The sequence below is a fragment of the Nelumbo lutea genome, chromosome 1 (assembly GCF_056320005.1).
Source record: "Nelumbo lutea isolate HS-2025 chromosome 1, American lotus-T2T, whole genome shotgun sequence".
In the NCBI taxonomy this organism is placed as follows: domain Eukaryota; kingdom Viridiplantae; phylum Streptophyta; class Magnoliopsida; order Proteales; family Nelumbonaceae; genus Nelumbo; species Nelumbo lutea.
In genome coordinates this window covers 21,874,412-21,897,327 of record NC_142684.1, presented here as the reverse complement: position 1 = coordinate 21,897,327, position 22,916 = coordinate 21,874,412, and the positions used below count along the sequence as shown (strand labels likewise).

General features: G+C 36.7%; 1 protein-coding gene and 1 pseudogene across 1 annotated transcript in view; both read right to left on the bottom strand.

The window, feature by feature from the left end:
* Positions 1–3,508: 3,508 nt before the first annotated feature.
* Positions 3,509–22,916, bottom strand: part of LOC148873903 (Chaperone DnaJ-domain superfamily protein) — a 36,945-nt gene continuing 17,537 nt past the window's right edge. The window contains exons 5-8 of the mRNA XM_088960140.1: positions 22,802–22,867; positions 22,602–22,691; positions 12,887–13,063; positions 3,509–4,008 (exon numbers count right to left, since the gene is read on the bottom strand). Coding sequence (XP_088816266.1) covers positions 3,970–4,008; positions 12,887–13,063; positions 22,602–22,691; positions 22,802–22,867 — 372 coding nt within the window. The 3' untranslated portion in view covers positions 3,509–3,969. The remainder of the gene's footprint in view (positions 4,009–12,886; positions 13,064–22,601; positions 22,692–22,801; positions 22,868–22,916) is intronic.
* Positions 18,326–20,178, bottom strand: LOC148873904 (NADH dehydrogenase [ubiquinone] flavoprotein 1, mitochondrial pseudogene; annotated as a pseudogene).

Below are 22,916 nucleotides of genomic sequence, written 5' to 3'. Positions count from 1 at the left end.
AAAAATACAATAAATACTAAAAATATACTAAATTAGTCAATAAAATAATTATAACAAAAGGACAAACTTATTAAAAATAAACTTATAACAAAAATATGATAAATAAAATAAGTACGATAAATTAAATTTAAAGAGTTAAATTTTAGTATATATAAATATATAATAAAATGGATTAAGATTTTAAAAATAATATTAATAAATATTATTTTTTTTAAGTTATTGTCTAGAATTACTAATTGATACAAGTGAAATTAGTTATTTACACTATTATTTAGTTATTTAAATAATATCATTATTTAAAATTTTAAATATTTATTATTTATTGAGTTTAATAATCTGTATAATTACAATTTATACTATTATTACATAATTTCGTTATTAATTTTATAAAAAATTAAATTATTATTAATTTGAATATTATGAAATCAATTATAAATATTTTTCTACTTTAAGATTTTTTTTAAATTTATTACATAATTTCGTTATTTTAACTATTTAACTAGTGGGGACCCATGCGATGCACGGAATTTATTAAGCGAAAGCTAAATAATAGAAATGGTCATTTACTAAAATACCCCCTATAGTTTCATGGATATACTAAAATCTACTATATAGTTAGTATTTTACTAAAATACCACTTATAATTAATTTACAATGGATTTAATCAATCTTCCATTAGACGACTGTGGAAAATGATAGTGTTGAACCTAATGTTTATTTAAATAAATTTAATCAAAAGAAAATAAAAATAAAAATATCATTTTTTCCTTTAATAAGACATGGGAAACCACTCTATTGGCTATATTTGGTCAATTTTGTTTTCTATGCAAAAAAAGTGTTAAGGGTATTTTTGGAATAAAAAATCATGGGCCTAATGGAAAAATTAGCACTCCTTAATGAAAGGTTGATTAAGTAAGTTGTAAAATATATGTGATGTTTTAGTAAAATGAAAATTATAAGGTAGGTTTAAGTAAATATGTAAAACTATAAGATGTGTTCTAGTAATGACCCTAATAGAAATACGTAAGTATACAATTATTTTATATTTCAACTTTTCAAATAATTAATAATTGTTCATATTTTATATACTATTTTTAGTAAACTTTTTATAACACAAAATAACAATAATTAATTTCAGTTAGGTTTATTCATCAAATTGATGAAACCAACCAATCTGATCAACTTGACCCGACCCGAGTTGGTTGGTTTTCTAGTATTTTAGGTCAGTTTTGGTTTAAAAATTTCCCAATTCGACCAAGTTGAATCAGTTTCACTTTGGCCATTTTTAAACCGACCAAAACCGAATGACTTAACCATGAATATATATATATATATATATATATATATATATATATTTTAAATATGGAAAAGTGAGAAATTTTCCATATTTCTTAGTCCAAAATGTTTTATATCATTAATCTAATTTTTAAATTTATTTTTTAATAATTACATTGTAATTTTTAAAATTAAATTAAATTTTTAAGTTTAAATCTTTCGAACCGACTAACCAAACCAAAAAAATCGACCCAAACCAATACAACTTGAGTGGGTCGATTTTCACAAAAGGCTAATTGATTTCAGGTGACCAACTCTCCAACCTGATCAAATCAATTTAGTTGGCCAAATAGCCTATGACCGAACCAAACCAACTCATGAACACTCATAATTTCAACTAAATTAATAGTCTCATCTTTGATAAATAACAATAGTTTAATCTCCAATAGTTATTGAAAATTTATAGTGAAAATACACAATTATTGAAAAATTATTGATAATGAAAAAAATACAATAAGTACTAAAAATATATTAGCTTAGTCAATAAATAGTATAATCTCAAATAATAGTTTTATCTCTAATAAATATTAATCAATAAGTTATAACAAAAATACAATAGATACAATAAGTACAATAAATTAAACTTAATTTTTTTAATAATATAATTTAATCTCCAATAATTATTGAAAATTTTCTGTTAAATAACAAAACAAAATAAATTTATACATAATCATTGAAAATACATTGATCACAAAAACAATAAATAATTAGTGAATTTAATTATCCATCAAATCATAATTTATACTATTATTACGTAATTTCATTATTAATTTTGTAATATATTAAATTATTATTAATTTCAATACTATGTTATAATTCTTTTTCTACTTTGAAGAAATTTTTGAAATTTATTACATAATTTCGTTATTTTAACTATTTAAAATCTAGTTATGATAAATATTTAGTTATTTAAATATTTGAATAATCTATAAAATATTTAAATTTTTTTATTTGAATTTTATTTATTTAAAGCTATTACATACTATTAAATATTTGAAAAGCATTTAAATTGATAATCCAGAAAAACTTAATTCAAATTGTTAATACATAATTTCATGATATATTTTATAAAAATATAAAATTAAGTTTTTTGTGTTTTAAATAAATATTTTAAAGTTATTATATAATTTTGTTATAATATTTATATAAGCTTTTGTGTTTTAAATTGTTAGTTCTTAAATTTTTTAATCCAAACTTTCTTTAGATAGATATAGATAAAAATTAGGGAAGAGGATAAATAAGAATTAGAGATAATTTAGGAGAGAAACTCTTTACTGAATTAGAGATAATTTTGAAGATAAATAGATATTAGAGATAATTTAGAAGATAAATAGGAATTAGAGATAATTTGGAGAAAGTGGGGGATAGTGGGGGAGGTAGTCTATGAGAAATTTTAGGAAAATAGATTATTTAGGTTATTGGGAAAGTGCATCTCATTGGTTGTTTAAAAAATGACATGGAATTAAAAAATAAAAAATTCAAAAATGGAAGAAAATTTCTAGACTTCATTGTTTTATTATATATATATATATATATATATTTAAAGTAATTTTCATTATTGAATTTAATTTAATTTAAAGTCATTACATAATATTAAATATTTTTTATATAATTATTTTGCTATTTTTATATTTTATTATTTAAGATATTTACTTATTGAAATATTGAAATAATATTTTATTTTTTTTATGTTAAATTTTTATTATTTGAATAAAATTTAAATTGAATAATCCATAAAATCCTAATTTATATTGTTAGTACATAATTTTGTGATGAATTTTTTTTAAATATAAAATTATTAAACCTATTATAATTATTTTTGTGTTTTTAATAAACATTTTAAAGTTATTATAATTCTTAAATTTTTTTTTAATTCATACCTTCTTTAAATAGATATAGATAAAAAGTGGAAGAGTGGATAAATAGATAAGAATGGGAGATAATTTAGGAGAAAGTGAATGCTAATGGTGCCACTTAACTAGACATTAGAAAAGCAAATCTCACTTTCTTTATCGTTGTTAGAGACAATTTATCCTATGTTGTTTCAATATTGGTTTAATGGGTAATTACGTGTGTGTGTGTGTGTGTGCACGCGCATCTAATCTAAGGCTAATTATAAATTTACCTCTTAAAATTAGAATAAGCAATTAAAAGGGTTTGAATTGCACTCAACTTCACAGCTCAAGAAATATAAATTGCAGGTGTCCATTTTGATATAATAAGACACCAATAAAAATGTTGGTATTCATTCAACCGATACAACCCCCAAAAAAAAGAAAAAAAAAAAAAGAATTATCATAGAAGAAACTAAACTGACTGCCGAAATCAGGCATGAGCGTGTATGACAATCAGTATGGCCAATAATACTTTACACTAATCAGCCATTACAATTTTCACATACAGACGGTAGCTTCAAAATTCATACATTTCTCGAGTAAGATCAATTTACAGAAACATAACAAACAAGAGGACTTTACGTTCCTTGAAGTGCGGTAGTGTAGGAATGAAGCCTTTTTGATGACACCAAGCCGCAGCAGAGTAATTCCTCATCATCTAATGCAACTCCAACGCTCCTCTGTATAATTCGTGCAACTTTCCTGATAAAGTGGCTTGGAATGAAAGAGTAGGAGGAATTTAGAAGAGCTCCTCTGAGTTGAACTTGTTCCATGCTTCCTGTTTCAATTACGTTAAATAATTAGCCAACAAAATGTGACATTTCAAAAAGATCAAGACATTGATAACACTTCAGCTAATTGCAGCTTGGCAAGCATTTGTGGTTTTGTAGAAATAAATCATAATAACGGGCAAACTGAACACTACCCATGTTTATAGCTTCCACTGAAACTGATTCATTCCCACCAAATTGTTTCCATCTCAACAGCACTAGAAATTAATGTTTCTCGGAACAAACATCAGCTTAGTGGGAGTTGGTTGGTTTGTTTTGGTTTTTGTGTTTGTAGTCTTGTACGAGTTGGAGCAGGTTTTTGAAGGTGGAGTTTTGTTTCTTTCTTCTTTCAGGTGACCGCCGGTCACCTTCCTTTGTATTTTCTTTTTCTTTTTTAATAAAATTTTATATTATTTTATTATAAAAAAAAACAATAAATTTCAGACAGAATTTTAATGCACATTTCAAGAATCCAATTCCTGCAAAGGAAATATTATATTCATAGTATAAATGTGAAACTTCAACCAAGGCATGTACCTACAAAATGACTTCAAGAAAAGTAAGAAATGGATAACTTTATATTAAATAATAAACAAATAAATAAGAGACTTTAATGCAAATTATAAACAAAAATAGCAATATCTATTGTTGTAATTTATGAGTACTTCCAGATGTTGTTACAGTACACCATAAATCGACAAAACTGCACGATAAAGTTCTACTATTTAGTATGCATCTAACATCTATTGAGACATTTTTAGAGGGAAGAACATATGGTTTTCATTGATTTACATAAAGCATATGACAGAGTCCCCGAGGAGGTAATATGGTAGGCTATGGAAAATGAGTCCCAAGTAGGCATATGGAGCTAATTGACGTACAAGGGTGCAAATTGCAAAAGCCAACATTAAAACTGTAAGACAGATCAGATTTTGCAGTTACAATAGGTCTTCACCAAGTGTCACTGCTTAATCCTTATTTATTTACATTAGTCATAGACAATGTTCAAAATTTTGTCACGTATTGGGTACTGTATCGTATTGATCCCACCCCAGTAAACAAAATATTAAATATTTTAAAATTTTAATATAATCAGGGATAGGCCATGCATAGACTGAACTCTTGTAAATTAAAAAAAAAAAAAAAAAAAAAACAGAAATAAGAAAATAGGAAGTATGTTGGTCAAATCCCCGATATGCATGTTCCGGCATTTCAAGCTGTATCGATATATTGAACCTTGATCATAGATGAAATTGACTAAACATATTGAGGATTATGTAGCTCATAAAATTAGAGCAGAATGAGAAAAATGGAGGGGTACACTTGTGATTGGAGACCAATAGATAACTCGATGTGACCTCTTCCATTACCTTGATTCAATAATTCATAACAAAGGGGATATTGAGGATTATGTAGCTCATAAAATTAGAGCAGAATGAGAAAAATGGAGGGGTACACTTGGGATTGGAGACCAATAGATAACTCGACGTGACCTCTTCCATTACCTTGATTCAATAATTCATAACAAAGGGGATATTGAGGATTATGTAGCTCATAAAATTATAGCAGGATGAGAAAAATGGAGGGGTACATCCTGAGTCTTTTTTTTTTTGGTAATCCATCCTGAGTCTTATATGATGGGTGGATACCACCTCAGCTAGAAAGAAGATTCTATAAAACAGCTGTTAAGGCCAACTGTGTATGAAGCAGAGTGTTGAGCAGTTGAGAAACGACATGTTCAAGAAATGAGTGGCAGAAATGCAATGCTTAGATGGATGAGTGGTAAAACAGAAAAGGATAGGGTCAGAAACGAAGTCATACAAAGGAAATTAGGAGTAGCTCCAATAGGTGATAACTGACAAGATGAGAGTAGATTTATGTGCTTTGGTCACGTGCATGGAAGAACATCTACAACACCCGTTAGAAAAAGTGATCTGTTACAGGTTGAAGAGGCTAGAAGAGCTAGTGTCAGTCAGACCAAAAAGGACTTGGGTGGAAATAGTAATGTAAGCACCTATAATTTGACGACAGATATGGCACTGAACAGAAAGAATGAAATGGCAAAACAGGACTCATGTTACTGACAACATATAGTGGGGACCAATGTTCAAAGAACCGGACCTGGAATACAACTAGAAAAGGGAGAGGTTCATGGGTTAGAGGTTCAACCAGTCAAACCGGAGGTCGAACTGTGATGACATGGCATAAGCATATATATTTTGTAGTCATATAAATACTACGTATAATATGTTTTTACAAATATTATTACACTTCATGTGGTGGATAGATGGAAAGTAGAAATCACTGTTTGCAAATCTAGATGAATTCTTTGTGAAAAGAAAGAAGAAGAAGATGAAGAGTTTCAGCAGTAGAGAAGAAAGAAAGAGCAAGATGTCAACCGAAATTGAATTGTTTCTGGCCGCCAACCCCTCATTATATTTTGTACTTAAAAGAAAAAGAGATTACAAGAATGCCCTTAGTAGGGCAGCTACTAAAATAGCTGAATAGTCACAACTTAAAAACATAAGCTAATGGGCCTAAAGCCCAACAACTTCCTAACTTAACAACTTAAAAATAAAAGCTAAATAACTGGGCCCAATAACTAGAAATCGGCCCAACTCAACACTCCCCCTCAAGTTGGGAGTAAATGTCACACATTCCCAACTTGTGTAGATCATGCTCCAGCTTGTTCCTTACAACACCTTTTGTGAGAACATCAGCAAGCTGTAGCTCATAAGCAATGTATGGGAGACGAACTTCCCCAAAATTCACCATTTCTTTGATGAAATGTCTATCCACTTCAATGTGATTTGTCCGGTCATGGTGAACTGGGTTATGGGCAATGTTGATTGCTGCCTAGTTATCATAATACATCATAGGTTCTTCTGCCTGTACACCAATCTCTCCTAACAAGGAACAAATCCAGAGAAGTTCTGAAACTCCATGTGCCATGGCCTTGTATTCAGCTTTAGCACTTGATCTTGCCACCACTGTTTGTTTCTTACTCTTCCATGAGACAAGGTTACCCCCAACAAGGGTGCATACTCCTGAAGTAGATCTCCTGTCATCAAGGCATCCTGCCCAATCTGCATCTGTATAAGCCTTTAGTTTCAACTATCCATGATCAGCAAACAATATGCCTCTGCCCGGGTGTCCCTTCAGATAAGCAAGAATCCTGTCCACAGCCTCCCAATGTTGGACTCGTGGAGCATGCATGTATTGACTTACCACACTGCATAGGAAATGTCTGGTCTTGTCATACACAAGTATAGCAGTCGCCCCACAAGTCTCTGATATCTCCCAATGTCCTTTAGTGGCTCACTTTCTAATGCATTAATTCTGTGATTCTGATCAATAGGAGTATTGATTGCCTTTGTTCCAAACTTCCCTGATTCTTGTAGAAGATCCAAGACATACTTCCTCTAAGAGATAAAAATTCCATGTTTTGATCTTACAACTTCAATGCCTAAGAAGTATCTAATTTCTCCAAGATCCTTAATTTCAAATTCTTTGTATAGATTCTTCTTCAGGCAATCAATCTCACTTAGATCATTCCCTGTGACAACAATATCATCCACATAAACAATTAGGATTGACACCAAAGATCCCCTCCACTTCACAAACAAGGTATGGTCAGATTGAGTCTGAGTGTAACCAAAAGCAACCACGGCCTTCTTGAACTTGTCAAACCATGCTTTGGGCAAGGTTCAAAGTATCGATCGTATCATATCTTTTGAAAACCATACGGTCCAAAACACCTGTCTGTTTCCAAGTGTTTCGAACCCCCAATTTTTTTTAATAATAAAAAGCATGCTAAAAGCTTCACAAAAAAACAGAATTTGAAAAAAAAAAACTAAAAAAAATAGAGTTTTAGCCATTTCTAAGTGTCGATACGATACAGCCAAAATTTGTATCGTATCGATACTTTGAACCCTGTCTCTAGGAGACTGCTTTAAGCCATAAAGTGACTTCTTAAGTTTGCATACCTTTCCCTTTTCAGCATCACTGTAGAAACCAACATGAAGATCCATATGCACTTCCTCTTGCAGATCTCCATTTAGGAAAGCATTCTTCACATCAAGTTGAAACAGGGGCCAAGAGAATGTGGCAGCAAGAGAAAGAAGTATCCGAACAGAGGTCATCTTTGCAACTGGTGCAAAGGTCTCTAAGTTAATCAATGCCATAGGTCTGTGTGCACCCTTTTGCAACAAGTCTGGCCTTATACCTTTCTATACTTCCATCTGCCTTATATTTGACTGTGTAAACCCATCTGCATCCAACAATCTATTTGCCCTCTGGTAGGTCCACAATCTCCCATGTCTGATTCTTAATTAAAGGTTCCATCTCTTCGTGCATAGTTGCCTTCCACTTAGGTTTGGAGAGAGCCTCACTGACACCCTTGGGTATAGACACAGAGTCAAGAGATGAAAGAAAAGCTCGGTAGGAAGGAGAAAGTCCATTGTAGGATAGGTATTGTGAAATACAATGAGTAGTCCACTTTCTCTTCCCTTTTCTAAGAGCAATAGGAAGGTCCACGTTATCTGTAATGGGGTTGGTAGAATCAATGGGAACTGAAACAATAGAGGGATCAGGAGGAATACCTGAATCCGTGTCAGCTGAATCTGGAGTCTCCAAGGAACCGGCAGAAAGTGGTGTGAGTTCTGCTGCAGTGGAATCAACCTCCCTGTGAAGTCTCTGTCGTGAGTAACGTTGAGAAGCAGGATACAAGGGAGGTGGTAAGGGTAGGTGACACAGGATGATCAGGCACAGGAGTGGACACAAGAACTAGAATTGGAAGAGGGATAGACTGCTCATCACTTCCCCAAAACACTCCCCCTGAGAAGGATTCTTCAAGAAGTATATGGACTCAAAAAAAGTGACATCCATAGTAACATACCGACTCCCAGAGGCTAGACCATAGCAGCAATACCCGTTCTGATTTTCTGCATATCCAAGGAAGACACACTTCTTTGCCTTCGGATCAAGTTTCGAGCGGTGAGAACCAAGGATATGTGCAAAGCAAACACACCCAAACACCCTGAGAGGAATATGAAACATCTCCCCCTCAGGAAAAAGGACACTGAATGGGGTGTTGAATCCAAGTATACGAGAGGGCACCCTGTTAATAAAAAATACTGCTGTGAGAACTGCATCACCCCAAAACCTAACTAGAACTGTAGATGTGATCATCATGCTTCTTGCAATCTCAACAATGTGTCTGTTCTTCCTTTCTATAACACCATTGTATTGTGGACTGTAGGAACAATTGGTTTGATGGACAACACCATATTCTAACAGATATGAAGCAAGGTGTTTTTCAAAATATTCCTTGGCATTGTCTGATCTAAACACCTTTATTCGTATTCCAAACTATGTTAGCACCATCTGATGAAATTGACTTACCAAGGATGGTACCTCATCTTGGGATCTCATCAAGTAAATCCAAGAATATCGAGAGAAATCATCCACAAATATGAGAAAATACCGATAACCACCCATAGAAGGAATATGATAGGGTCCCCACACATTAGAATGAATAACATTAAAAGGAGATGAACATCTTTTATTACTAGCTTTAAAGGAATGTGACTCTAATAGATTTGGAAACAAAAGACTCAAAGAAGAAAAAGGCAAATGACCTAAACGATTATGCCAAAGCATAATCTGACTCACAGCCCCTGACTCACTATCCCTACTGAATGATGACTCTGATGAGGAGGAAGCACATCCAGGAGGTAGATTCCATTCACTTCACGACCACTCCCAATCGTCCTATTTGAATCTAGATCTTGCAAGATACAATGACCAAGAGAAAAAATTACTGAACAGTTCAGGTTCTTAATCAAACTACTAACAGATAACAGATTAGTACTCAATCTGGGAACATGAAGGATAGAGGGAAAGGAACTGGAATCACTAATCTTGACAGACCCCTTCCCAGCAATGGGAACATGAGATCCATTAGCTGTGGAGACCTTGTCTCTACTAGAACAGAGTTGGTAAGAAGAAAAAAAAGTGGAACTATGGGTCATGTGCTCTAAGGCTCCAGAATCTATAATCCAAGGAGGTCCCTCCTTACCTGAAGTAGAAACATAATTTGCAGTGGCATGTGAACTACCTATGTGAGCAAAGGAAGTACAGTGTGTTCCACTAGAACCACCTGTTGCTGAGCTAGAACTGGTTGTATCCCGTTGGTTCAGAAAATGCCCATACCTCTCAAGTTCGGCCCTTATTGCAACAGCTACAACAGACTCCAGAGTAGTTGTAGTAGGAGGGGCCGGAATGTCACCAATGATTGCCATGTGAGCATTTCCCTTCTTATTTTTTAGTCTATTCGACACAAGATGGGGATGAAGCTTCCAACAAGTATATTTCCGTGTTTAGACTTCTTACAAATAGTCACAGATCAAATCCTTTTTGTCTTCATTCTTGATTTCACTGCCACCCCGGTCTCCACCTTGTTTAGGCCTCACAATGCTAACCATAGCTGATTGATCAAACCCAGAATTTTTCATCATCACATTTCTCTTACTCTCTTCCCCTGACACAGGCATATGCCTAGGAGAGAGTAACACTCTCCCTAGAAAGAATGTGTTGTCTTATAATATCATACTTGGGATTAAGGCCAGTAAGAAATTCAAACACCCTATACTTCTCTAAGAGCTTCTGGTAGGCAGTTGCATCCTTAGTGGTTTCCCAAACAACTGTCTCCAAATGGTCGATCTCCTGCCACAGGGTTGAAAAGGGCTGAAAAGTAAACAGCAATAGGTCTATCTCCCTGCCTTGCAGCAACAATCTGATTTCTCAACTGATAAGTCCTAGCAACATTCTCCCTCTGTGAATAGGTCTCTGCAACCCCATCCCATATTTCCTTAGTTATATTTGCCCACCAAAAGTTTTTACTTATATGGGGCAACATGGAATTACCCAGCCAAGTCATCACCATATAGTTCTCCTGTACCCACCGGAAGCTATTAGTTTCGGGTTTCACTTCTTCACCAGTGCTAACTTCCCACGAGCACCAATGACCATCTTTGTAGATTGTGACCATTCTAAGTAATTTGATCCATCCAATTTAACTATAGTAATGGTCCCAGCCCCGAAAAGGTCTCTAGTACCTCCTCCCACTAGTCCCATTTCACTCTCAGGCTTGTTTTCAACTCCGTTACCCTCCATACTTCTCAAAAAGGGGATAGAAGATTACTGTAATATGCAAGAATATCAAATAAATCACTTTTGGTACCAACGACACCCTTCTGGTGCCTTAGATGGTCCTCCCACAAAAGATTCCTTTTTTGCGAGACGGGAAAAGAGAGAGAAGAGGCAGTCGCTCTCTCCAAAAAACTCCAAAGTCAGGCAGGACTTGAACCGACCCCTACAGAAAACTCCAAGGAACCCTAAAAAATTAGGACACCACTTCCTAGGTCAAAATTGAGAAGTCCAACCGAAACAGGACTATCCCCCCTTCTCCAGTTTTTTTCCTGATTTTGATGGAAAACCCTAGACCAGCTATAGAGCTAAGCAGATCCACCAAAAAAATCCCAAAACTGGGCTTACTTGAGATCTTTGATCAGCCTCTTAAAACACCATGCAATCGGCCGATCTAGGGCTGCATGAGAAAACAGCTCAAGGAACCTTCGTCCCGCTCTGATACCAAGTAGAAATCACTGTTTGTAAATCTAGATGAATTCCTTGTGAAGAGAAAGAAGAAGAAATGAAGAGTTTCAGCAGTAGAGAAGAAAGAAAGAGTAGGATGTCAACCAGAATTGAATTGTTTCTGGCCGCCAACCCCTCATTATATTTTATATTTAACTTAAAAGAATAAGAGATTACAAGAATGCCCTTAGTAGGGCGACTACTAAAGTAGTTGAATAGTCACAACTTAAAAACATAAGCTAATGGGCCTAAAGCCCAACAACTTCCTAACTTAAACAACTTAAAAATAAGAGCTAAATAACTGGGCCCAATAACTAGAAATTGGGCCAACTCAACAGCTAGCTTTTGAGTTTTTAAAATAAATTACCAGGGCTTAAGTCTCATAATTCATAGTTTCCTTAAAATACGTGTGTTAAAGCAATATATACATTAAAAAGGCACAAATAAATTCAAGAGACAGATTAATGGTAACAAGGTAATACACATAAATAAGAGGTCTTGGGTTCAAGTCTTGTCATTACCATTTTGAAGTTTCTATCTACCAGGACCAGTTCATAAGTTACCCAGTTAAACCAGCCAGTCAGCTGGCTTTTAGTGGTTTTCAGGGTATAACCAAACCAGCTAGAGGCCCAAATCATGGCCCAACCGGCCAGTCCAGTCTGGGTTTTCTAAACAATGTTTGGGACAAAGCTTAAATAATAATGATGAAACATTAAAATGTTACATGTTAGTTTGGTATTTTTTTTCCAACTTTTCACTGTATTTTCTGACATTTCAATGTTCTTATAAAATCTAGACAAAACACTTATATTGAAGAAGACAACTTTATTTGAAGGAATGGATCTCATGTCCATGCACAAAATGATAATGTCAGTTGGAGCATAAATTTACATTACAATTTTCAGTTAAACAATTCTCCTTGGTTCAAGGTCTGGATGATGATTATACATTATATATGCAACATAGCAGATATCGACATTATAAAGGATTAAGATTCTTCTGTAAGAAGTAGCACCATTTAGATGATATGCTTCTAAACCTGATGTGCATTTTTATCATATGTAGAACCACTTTCCCAGAGCACTTTAAAACTTTGCAAATAAATTACATAGTATAAGAAAAATATATCAATGCAACCTTTCATCTATTATGTCTTCTATGTCCAAACTATACTAATGCAGAATTATGTATAAATTACATAATGGAATTCACTTAAGATTAATGGTGTACCTTAAGAAGGTCAAACACCTTCTCTGCTATATATTTTTGTTGAAGATTGGCACCTTTCTGCTGCACCTTATCGGGATGGATAAACAAGGTAGCCTTTCTATAAACCTTTTTAACTGAGGCAGATGTAATCAAATCAGTCAAAGAAACTGGCTGCCAACCACATTCCGGCCAAAGCACCTGTTAATCATTCAATGGATAATGGAGATCAGCTTACATAAAAAATAATGGGTCTAAAAATGATCCTTAAATAAAAATAAACTCTACCCTCACTTGTGACAGAATTTTTATATGATTAACCAATTTGGCAAATCGTAGTAAAGCATCAACCAAAACTCAAAATGAAACAAGATCAGAAAACTTGTACATGAGAAATTGTAGGACTTAGCCTGACATTCTCATGATGCAAACTGAAAATCAAACAATTACACTTCCTCGAGAAGTGAACTACTGGTCCTTTCACAAGATGTAAGGTGACAATTCATTGTTTCTTTCCCTTGGAGTTGAGGATTCACTATTTAACAGAGAATATTACCCCTGATAGTGGAATGACAAAATAAGATACTAGCCAACTCAAAATACTAGATCCAATGGAAAGTTTTGACATGCTAGGTGCATTTCATCAATTTGAAATTCCTCATCAGTCATCTCATTATCCTTGCCCACTTCAACTAAGTCTCATTTACCATTGCAGATGGAGGATCTTTTCCCTCCTTGAGATCCTGCTCTGACCACAGCCAAGTTCTACCTCCACTCCAAACAAAAGATTTGGGCCCTGTTTGGTTTCACTTCTTTTAAGTACTTAAAAGAAGTGCTGAGACCACACATTAAGTGAAAAATAAGCACTTATACCTGTTTGGTAAATGTCAGGTACAAGTGCTTATTTTCAAAAAAAGCACTTAACAAATAAGCAGCCTCAAGGTGGCTTTCTTTAAGCACTTGTTCAATATGCTTATTCAAAAAATTCTGGGATGGTCCAATCCCTTAAATTTTTTTGAAATGCCCAAACTACCCCCCCCCCCGGTTCAATGGAAACCAATGTCTTCTCCATTCGCCCAGTTCGAGCAGGGCAGCGGCGGCAAGAGTTTAGAGGACAACCTGCAACGACTTCACCAGAGTGAAATTGACCAGTGGGTGGGTAGTTTTGCATTTCCAGACGTTCATCTTCGTTCAAAACTCAGTTTTCTTTGTTTTTTGAAGTATTTTAACATCTGAGTTGTTTCTTGTGTGATTTCTCCCAGATCTGAAATTTTGGACAGAAACCCCACCTGAAACTTGCTGGCGACCATAGGTAGCCTTCCTAGTCCTACTACTTTGGTCATTTCAGAGTTTCTACCTTTTTTCTTGTATATTTTAGTGAAAGTCATTTTTTTTTCGATTCTTCAGTAATATGAACTGAAAAATGATGCAATGTTGTATGTGTGTTTGGTTTTATAATAGTTTGTATGAACAACTACAATTCTTTTCTCGTTCTTGTTGGATATTACACAAATAATAGGTAATTACTGATTTTTTTTTTGTTATGTTCTTGCATATTCCGAAATTTGCTTCATTATTTTTGGAATTTTAATGTGATCGGTGATATCTTTTTTTAATTCCTATTGCATTCTTGTGGTGTTTCTAGTATTTTTTTTGGTCCATTTTTGTTGAAGATTATGTTAATAATATGCTGAAATATGTGGTTGCTGAATTTTTCTTGAATTTTAACATGAATAATAATATGCTGAAATAAGTAGTATTTTTTTGTAGTATCCATCTCTTTGCATATTTGTGATGTTTTCTACATTTTTTTAAACCGAAATTTCATTTATTGTTTTATTATTAATATGAATAAAAATTATTATCCTACTTTTTTTTTTAAATCTCTCATTGCATTTTTGAGATGTGTTTTACATTTTTCTTTCCATCTCTTTTCATTTATATGTGGATGAAATGAAGGCTAAAATTGCCATTTATGGTAAAATAAACACTTGTGGGGAAAGTAGCTCACCAAACATCATCCCCACCCCAATAAGTGCTTAAAAAACCCAATAAGTGATTTGGCAAATGGATCACCAAACCGCTTTATCACCAAAACATAGCCTTAGAAGAAGGGAGGACATCCACTTCTTCCATTGTCTTGAATGAACCTTGGAAGGCTTAGAGTTTTATAAAATAGCCCTCAAGTAAATGCTTTCATATTATACTCCAATAGGCAGTGGGTCTTAAGCATCCCTGGGCTACTAATGGCCTTCAGTTTGTCCACACTGACTCTAGTAGAGAGGGCCTCTAGCTGCTTACCCAACCTGGGTCCAATCTCCAAGCTCAAGAAAAAGCACCCCTCCCCCCTCCAAGCTTCTAAATTCAACATGTTTGGGAGCACAATTCAAAACCTACTTGAAAGTCAGCATTCCCCTAAAAGGTGGAACAATTCAAAAGTTGCACCCGCCTCTTCAGCTTTGTCAATCTCAACAATGGTGCTCAACAAGCCTTCTTATCAGTAACCCACTTCGTATTCTTCTCCTTACTCCAAATTTTTAGTTTACCCTTGACAGCCTTTAATTTTGATGCCATAACAAAAGAACTAGAGCCCTCCACTTGCAACTCATTCCACACAGAGCTGATTAAGGGGATAAGATTTTCCTCCTCAAACCAAGCGTTTTCAAACTTAAATGGGGATTTGACTGTCTCACGGAGACCACAAACAAGCTGAATAGGGCTATGGTCAGACATCAGTCTAGGAAGGGTAAGCTGTCTGAAATCAGGAAAGGATTTGTCCCAGTTTGAAGAAACCAAGAATCTGTCCAGCCTAACCAGGGTCGGGACAGATTGGTTATTGGTCCAAGTGAATCTATTACCCTGAATTGGGACGTCCATTAATCCCATACTATTTATGAAGTCAGCAAACATGTTCATCGAACCAGCTCTTCTGCCCCTTGTATTCTTCTCATCCACCAAAATAGTTGCATTAAAATCACCCCCAATTACCCAAGGACAGTTCTGAGGGTCTCTCAAATCTGATAATTCTGCCCAAAAAGCCACCCGAAAATTAGAATCAACAGGACCATAAACGTTTGTGACTTGAATAAGTTTTCCATCTTGTAGTTTCAGCCTCAAAGTGATTGAGAAATTACCAATTCTGCAAGAAACCAAAGAACAGAAAGTGGGGTCCCAAAGGCTCACAAGTCCACCAGCACTTCCCGAGGCAGCCAAGGCTTTCCATCTGACCTGACCCTCCCCCCAAACACTTTGGATTGTAGCAGCGTCAACCCTCTCCAGCTTAGTTTCTTGGAGCAAGACAATCTTTGACTTCGATTGCTTCAAAGAATCACATACCATCATCCTCCTCCTTCCCAACCCCAGCCCTCTAACATTCCAGGAAAGAATTTTCACTTCCATAAGAATTAACTAAAGAAAAGGACCCACACCTCACATCTTCTTTGACCCCCTTGCAGCCCCTTCACTGCTCCCCGCCTTATCATTCAGACCCCAAGTTAATCTCATCATTTCTCTACTTCTCTTTGTTTTTAATCCCCCTTTTATGCTGCCAATTTTCCCTTCTCCATAAGCACTCTTTGTTCAATTCCTTCCAAGAACTTAATAGTATCAGCTTCCATCCCTCCAGCGATATTCCCAGGAAAGTCCCCAGCCCCAGAAGTTTCGATGTCACCCAAGAAGATTGATTATTTTCAGACTTACTATCCTTGCCTACCTCCGTTGCTTCTCCACATTTGCTCAAGGCTTCCACCGCTATTTCCCAACTCTTTGGATTGGTCAAGACAATTTTCCACATTCCCACTATGAACCTCATTACCCACCACCGCAATAGGGGTCACCACCAACGGAGTCTCTTCCACTGTCTCTTCCACTGGCACCAAAGGCAGCTCTTGACTTTGTTGCCGCCTGTTGTCCATCTCCCACGCACTTTTTGAAGAAGACCAAACTTTTTGGGATGAAGTAGTAGCTTGACTTAGACCACCCATCTCCATATTATCAGGACTGGGAATGTGGTCTAGAGGAGAACCAGCACTTGGATTCAACTGCTGTTTGAATGGCAGACTAACTCAGGTCAGTTCCAACCGAACCAGACTATAATCTGTTTGTCTACCAGTGGGCCACCGAGGCTCACTAAAAAACTTTTTACCTTCAAGTTTCTTCGCCATTTGAGTAGAGCGAGTAGGTAAAGACTTAAAACTAGCTTGACCCGGATCTGGAACCTGAGTCCAAATCTGAGTCTCCTCATCTTCCTTGGAATCCAAGTCGGGCCCTTGTCGAGCCTCCCTCCCCTTAAACCTCAAGATCTCCACGTCTAACTCCACGTGTAGTTCTTTAATGCACTGCTTTATAAGAATTTTTAAATCCTCCACCCTTGGAAAGCCCCCACTTCTTCCCTTCATTAACTCTGGCGTGCAAGATTCAAAGCACTCAACCTAAGGACGATCCTGGCCATCCAAAGGAACTGCTTGTGGACGGATAAGATTGATCCCACGACCACTTTCTTCCCCTCAATCGACCTCTGGCAAGCTACTTAGTGGCAGTTTGAAACTCAGTGAACTTTTATGAAACTCTTGCGGCAATGAGCTTTCTCCCTCGTCTTCTAAGACCACTGTTTTAGAGATTTCCGAGCTCCTTCCCTGCAATCGGAACTGAAAGTTCTCATGAATCTCCTGCATCCAACTTCGGACCGTCGGTAGTGATTCAGACCAAATGCGGATTTAAAATTCCGATTACCCCACAACCACCTCCACTTTTTCAGGAATCTTCCCGGACCTTATCACCTTCATTTGAACTTATCAACACTACTAATATCACCTGGATGAGTCCCAAGACATCAACTAATAGATACAAGGTCTATTAGTTTCCCCTTCCACCAGAATCCAAAGAATGTCCCTTTCACCACCAAGGCATCAACTAATAGATACAAGGTCTTGAACATTACCACTAAAGATCCTCCCCAAATAAGCAAGCATGCTGACCCCACTGATAGCTAATAACTAAGATTGTTTTTCATCTGCTTTGATGAAGACAGGCAATGCATCCTTGATTTCTTTAAAGACCAAATACTAAACATGGATAAGGATGACAAAGAGTCTAACCCACCTCCAAAAATGGCCTTTGGCAGTTTGGCTTCCTAACCAGTTGTTAGGTCCCAAAAACTTGACACACAATTCCCAGACTCACAGCAGAATTCACACAACTATAACATCAACAAAGGAACTGGTACTCATTCAGAAGAAAAGAAGAACATTAACAATTGGTCGGTTCTTCGAGAGACCGTCAGCTCTCCCAATCACTCAGTAATCTTCACTCAACAAAAGCCTATCTCCCCCATCCCCCAAAGCCCCTTCTTATACTCTTCTCATAGCATAACTGACTCCCTCAATAAATGCCCAGTTGGCCAAGTTATAAATGCCCATACTCTTCTTATTCCTAACTGACATAGCTATAAATGCCTCTCAAGACTCTCCTTATTCCCTCCAGCTATAATTGCCCTCATGTTCAATTATTTCCCCCCTTAGCCGAAAGCTGACCTTTCCCCTTCCTGGCATATGTAAAGTTAATTGGGGGCCTATCATTACCCACCGCCCAAAGTCTAACCTTGTCCTCAAGGTTAAAATGAGGAAATTGGTCTCGAAGCAAGTCAAAAGGCTCCCAAGAATCTTCAAAATCAGGTAGGCCCTGCCAATGAATAAGCACTTCCAAACCAGTAACTCCACGCATAGTGGATGGATGCACATCGCACACTGATATGTCCCTGCACAGGCCAAGCAGCAGCATCGCCCAATGCACAGATGGTGTGTCTGCTTTGTCACCTCTTGAAGCATGTCTATTTCCTCCAGCTTTGCGTTTCCAACCTTCAGCCTCTCCATGATCATCCACAGCCATCCTGTCCCCTCCCTGCATGGTGTGCACTGCCCACAACTTTCATGCTTATAGAAGTAAGAGAGCCTAGCAAATGCATCCACAATATCAGTTGACTTGTCCATCACAATTACAGCAGCTGTCCCTAAACCCGTTTGGACAGCCTTGAGTGCATCATAATCCATCAACACATCATCACATGTGTTCTTTGGAATCAATGGAACAGAAGAACCCCCTGGTATCACTATAAGCAAATTATCCCATCCACCTCTAACTCCTCCACAGTGCCTCTCTATCAGCACCTTCAATGGAATACTCATCTCCCCTTCAACTGTACAAGGCTTATTCACGTGGCCTGAGACACAGAATAGCTTTGTCCCAGAATTGTTCTTCCCGTCAAAACTAGCAAACCATTCAAGACCACGCCTTAAAATGGTGGGGGAAGCAGTCACAGTTTCAACATTTGTAACAGTTGTTGGATATCCATATAGCCCTGCATTATCTGGAAAAGGAGGCTTCAACCTTTGTTTTCCTTGTTTTCCTTCAAGGCTTTTCAACAACGCCGTCTCTTCTCCACAAATGAAAGCATTAGCTCCATAGTGGATATGAACATCAAAATCATATCCAGATCCACAAGCATTTTTTCCCAAAAGTCCAGCTTGATAAGCTTCCCTCCTTGCCTTCTCAAGGTTTTTCCACTCATTTACATACTCTCCCCTTATGTAGATATAAGCAGCAGTGGCCCACATACCAACCCCTGCAATCAAGCAACCCTCTAGTAGTTTATGTGGGTCATGGCGCATAATTTCTCTGTCCTTACATGCTCCTCGCTCACTCTCATCAACATTGACAGCAGGATAAGGACGGCCATCAGATACTTTTGGCATGAAAGATCACTTAAGGCCAGATGGAAAACCAGCTCTACCATGGCCTCGAAGACCAGATTTCTTCATTTCAATGACAATCCAATCAGAGCCCTTAGGTACCAAGTCTTTGGTTCTATACCAATCACCCCGCTTCATTGCACCGTTCAGGAAAGGGTCATGCAACCCATTAACAAATGCTACTTCAAGGACTAATTCCGGCAGGTTACGTAAGGAAGCGGAGATCACCTCGAATTGGCAACGATATCCCTTAATAGTAGAAGACTGATGTAACGAGAAGAGTTGCTCCTGTAAATTACCCTCCTGAGTCAATCGAAAACATTCAGAGAGATGCTCTTTGAATTCTGTCCAACCACGAAAAGGTCACCGACCAACTTCCCAGTAGTACCACGCCAATGCATCGCCCTCTAGACAGACAACTGTAGCTCGCAGACGCTCTACCGGAAGCAATCCATTAATCTCAAAATAGCGCTCCGCATGAAAAATCCAGCCATCTGGATTTTCCCCATCAAAAATAGGTAACTCCAACTTCCAAGGAAGTGAATCAAGAGTATGTTCCGACACCGGCATCGAGGAAGACGTCAGAAATGCCGCACTCTTCCCTTTGTCAGTCGCACGACTAGATGCGACTAAAGGAGGAGCAATATCAGTCGTAGACAAAGGAGCTGAATAGGCCTACTGCTTAAGCAATAGATCAAAACGTCTCACCAGATCTTGAACTCCTCCTTCCAGAGATTGTACCAAGCTCTCCAGAGACGAGATCTTCGAAAGTCCAGTTGCTACCTTATCTGGATCGAGTCGCTGAATCTCATTGCATAAGCCATCCATCTCAACACAAATTCCAGACTGCAGAGAAGTCAAGCGTTCTTCAAAACCCTCCACCTGCGATGCCACTTCCTTAGTTGTCACCATGGCCGAGGAAAGATGGGCTCTGATACCACTGTTAGGTCCCAGAAACCTGACACACAATTCTTAGACTCACAACAGAATTCACACAACTAGAACATCAACAAAGGAACTGGTATTCATTCAGAAGAAAAGAAGAACATTAACAGTTGGTTAGTTCTTCGAGAGACTGCCGGCTCTCCCAACCACTCACAGTATTCTTCACTCAACAAAAGCCTATCTCCCCCATCCCCCAAAGCCCCTTCTTATACTCTTCTCACAGCATAACTGACTCCCTCAATAAATGCCCAACTGGCCAAGTTATAAATGCCCATACTCTTCTTATTCCTAACTGACATAGCTATAAATGCCTCAAGACTCTCCTTATTCCCTCCAGCTATAATTGCCCCCATGTTCAATTATTTCCCCCCTTAGCCGAAAGTTGACATTTCCCCTTCCTGGCATACGCAAAGTTAATTGGGGGCCTTCACCAGCCCAAATGAAACATCACAGTTATCCAAGTGAATTCGGCAACAACTGAAAAGTCTGAAATCATTGTTCAAGATGTTCAATGCCTCCATTTCCGATGATAGCACGAACAAAAAGCTTACTCAACCAAGACATGATCATCAACGTACTCCAACAATGCCATCCCATAGCCATCTAACCTTCAATCTCTTCCAGCTTGGGCAACCACCCACCTTATTGACAGACCCCCCTTATATATCTCATTTTGCAACACCCACCTTATTGACAGACCTCTCCACCTGGGCAGTTGCACCACCACTCATCTACACCAAAAGTCACAACATCCACCATCTTACAACTTACTCTGGGGTTGAACCTCCTCATCTACACCTCTTGCCAAGACCTTGGAGTCATAACATGACATATTTATATGTATAATATAAATGAAATTGGCGGTTATACAAACATATTATATAATATCTATAGATATTTAGTAGGTCAATCATTGTCGGATCAAACCTGAGAAAGCCAATTACTTAAAGGCCCTATTCTTTTAGATTCAGGAAGGGGGAAATCGGTCAATAGGTTTGTGGTTCCCATTATATATTGGTTTGCACGACCATTGGAAATATTTAATATACAAACTGATATTTAATATACAGAAACCATGTCCAAATGATCCATTGGGAATATTCTCAAAGTGGCCAACAGTTTCAGGTAGTAAAAAAGCTAGAATCTTAGGGAGTATAAGTTTGCAGTCTGTTGGGGTTTGGAAAGGAACATACACATATTCAAAGATTGGTTCAGAACAAGAAGGAAGATAGTTCTTGATATCTGCTCAAAGATGGTTGAATGGTCTCTATCTAATTCAGAATTTAAGGATGTTACTAGAGAAGATCTTGCAGACAATGTATGGTCATTTGTGGGCCTGGTCATTGAGAATCATTGATACACTAGCGTAATTTTTGTTTATGTTGAGAAAAGTTTATTTTACAGTAAAAATGCTCCACCACATGATAATATTTTTCTTCTAATGAAACTTTGCTTTTACTTTTACTATCGAAAAATGATAATAATGATGATCCAAGGCATTAAGAGTATCTCTAAGATTTATTCCAACATAAAAATATTCAAAGATTGGTTCAGAACAAGAAGGAAGATAGTTCTTGATATCTGCTCAAAGATGGTTTGGAAAGGAACATACACATATTCAAAGATTGGTTCAGAACAAGAAGGAAGATAGTTCTTGATATCTGCTCAAAGATGGTTGAATGGTCTCTATCTAATTCAGAATTTAAGGATGTTACTAGAGAAGATCTTGCAGACAATGTATGGTCATTTGTGGGCCTGGTCATTGAGAATCATTGATACACTAGCATAATTTTTGTTTATGTTGAGAAAAGTTTATTTTACAGTAAAAATGCTCCACCACATGCTAATATTTTTCTTCTAATGAAACTTTGCTTTTACTTTTACTATCGAAAAATGATAATAATGATGATCCAAGGCATTAAGAGTATCTCTAAGATTTATTCCAACATAAAAATAGTCACCTTTAAGAGGCAGATCACCACATATCTGCTAATAGAAATTGAATCCTGCAAGCATCCAACTACAATGTATAGAATACATGAACTTACATATTGTAAAGTTGACAACAAAGCACGCAAATTGCCTTCTTTCCCTGCAGCCCAACGCTTGATCTCAACATCCAAAGTTTCAGCAATCCTCTGGAACAGATTGAGATAATGGCAATTATTTCAAATGACTTGTAGAAACAATCTTTTTCTTCTCTCACATTCCTCAACTCCTCCCACAAAACCCAATTTGGAAAACTTACATGTCTCTCTGCCTGTTCTCTCTGAGTTTGAAGGTCACGCTCATTCTTCACAGCCAGTGCCTTTGCCTGAACATGTAACTTAACAATCAGAAACTGCAGAGCCTAATATGGAACT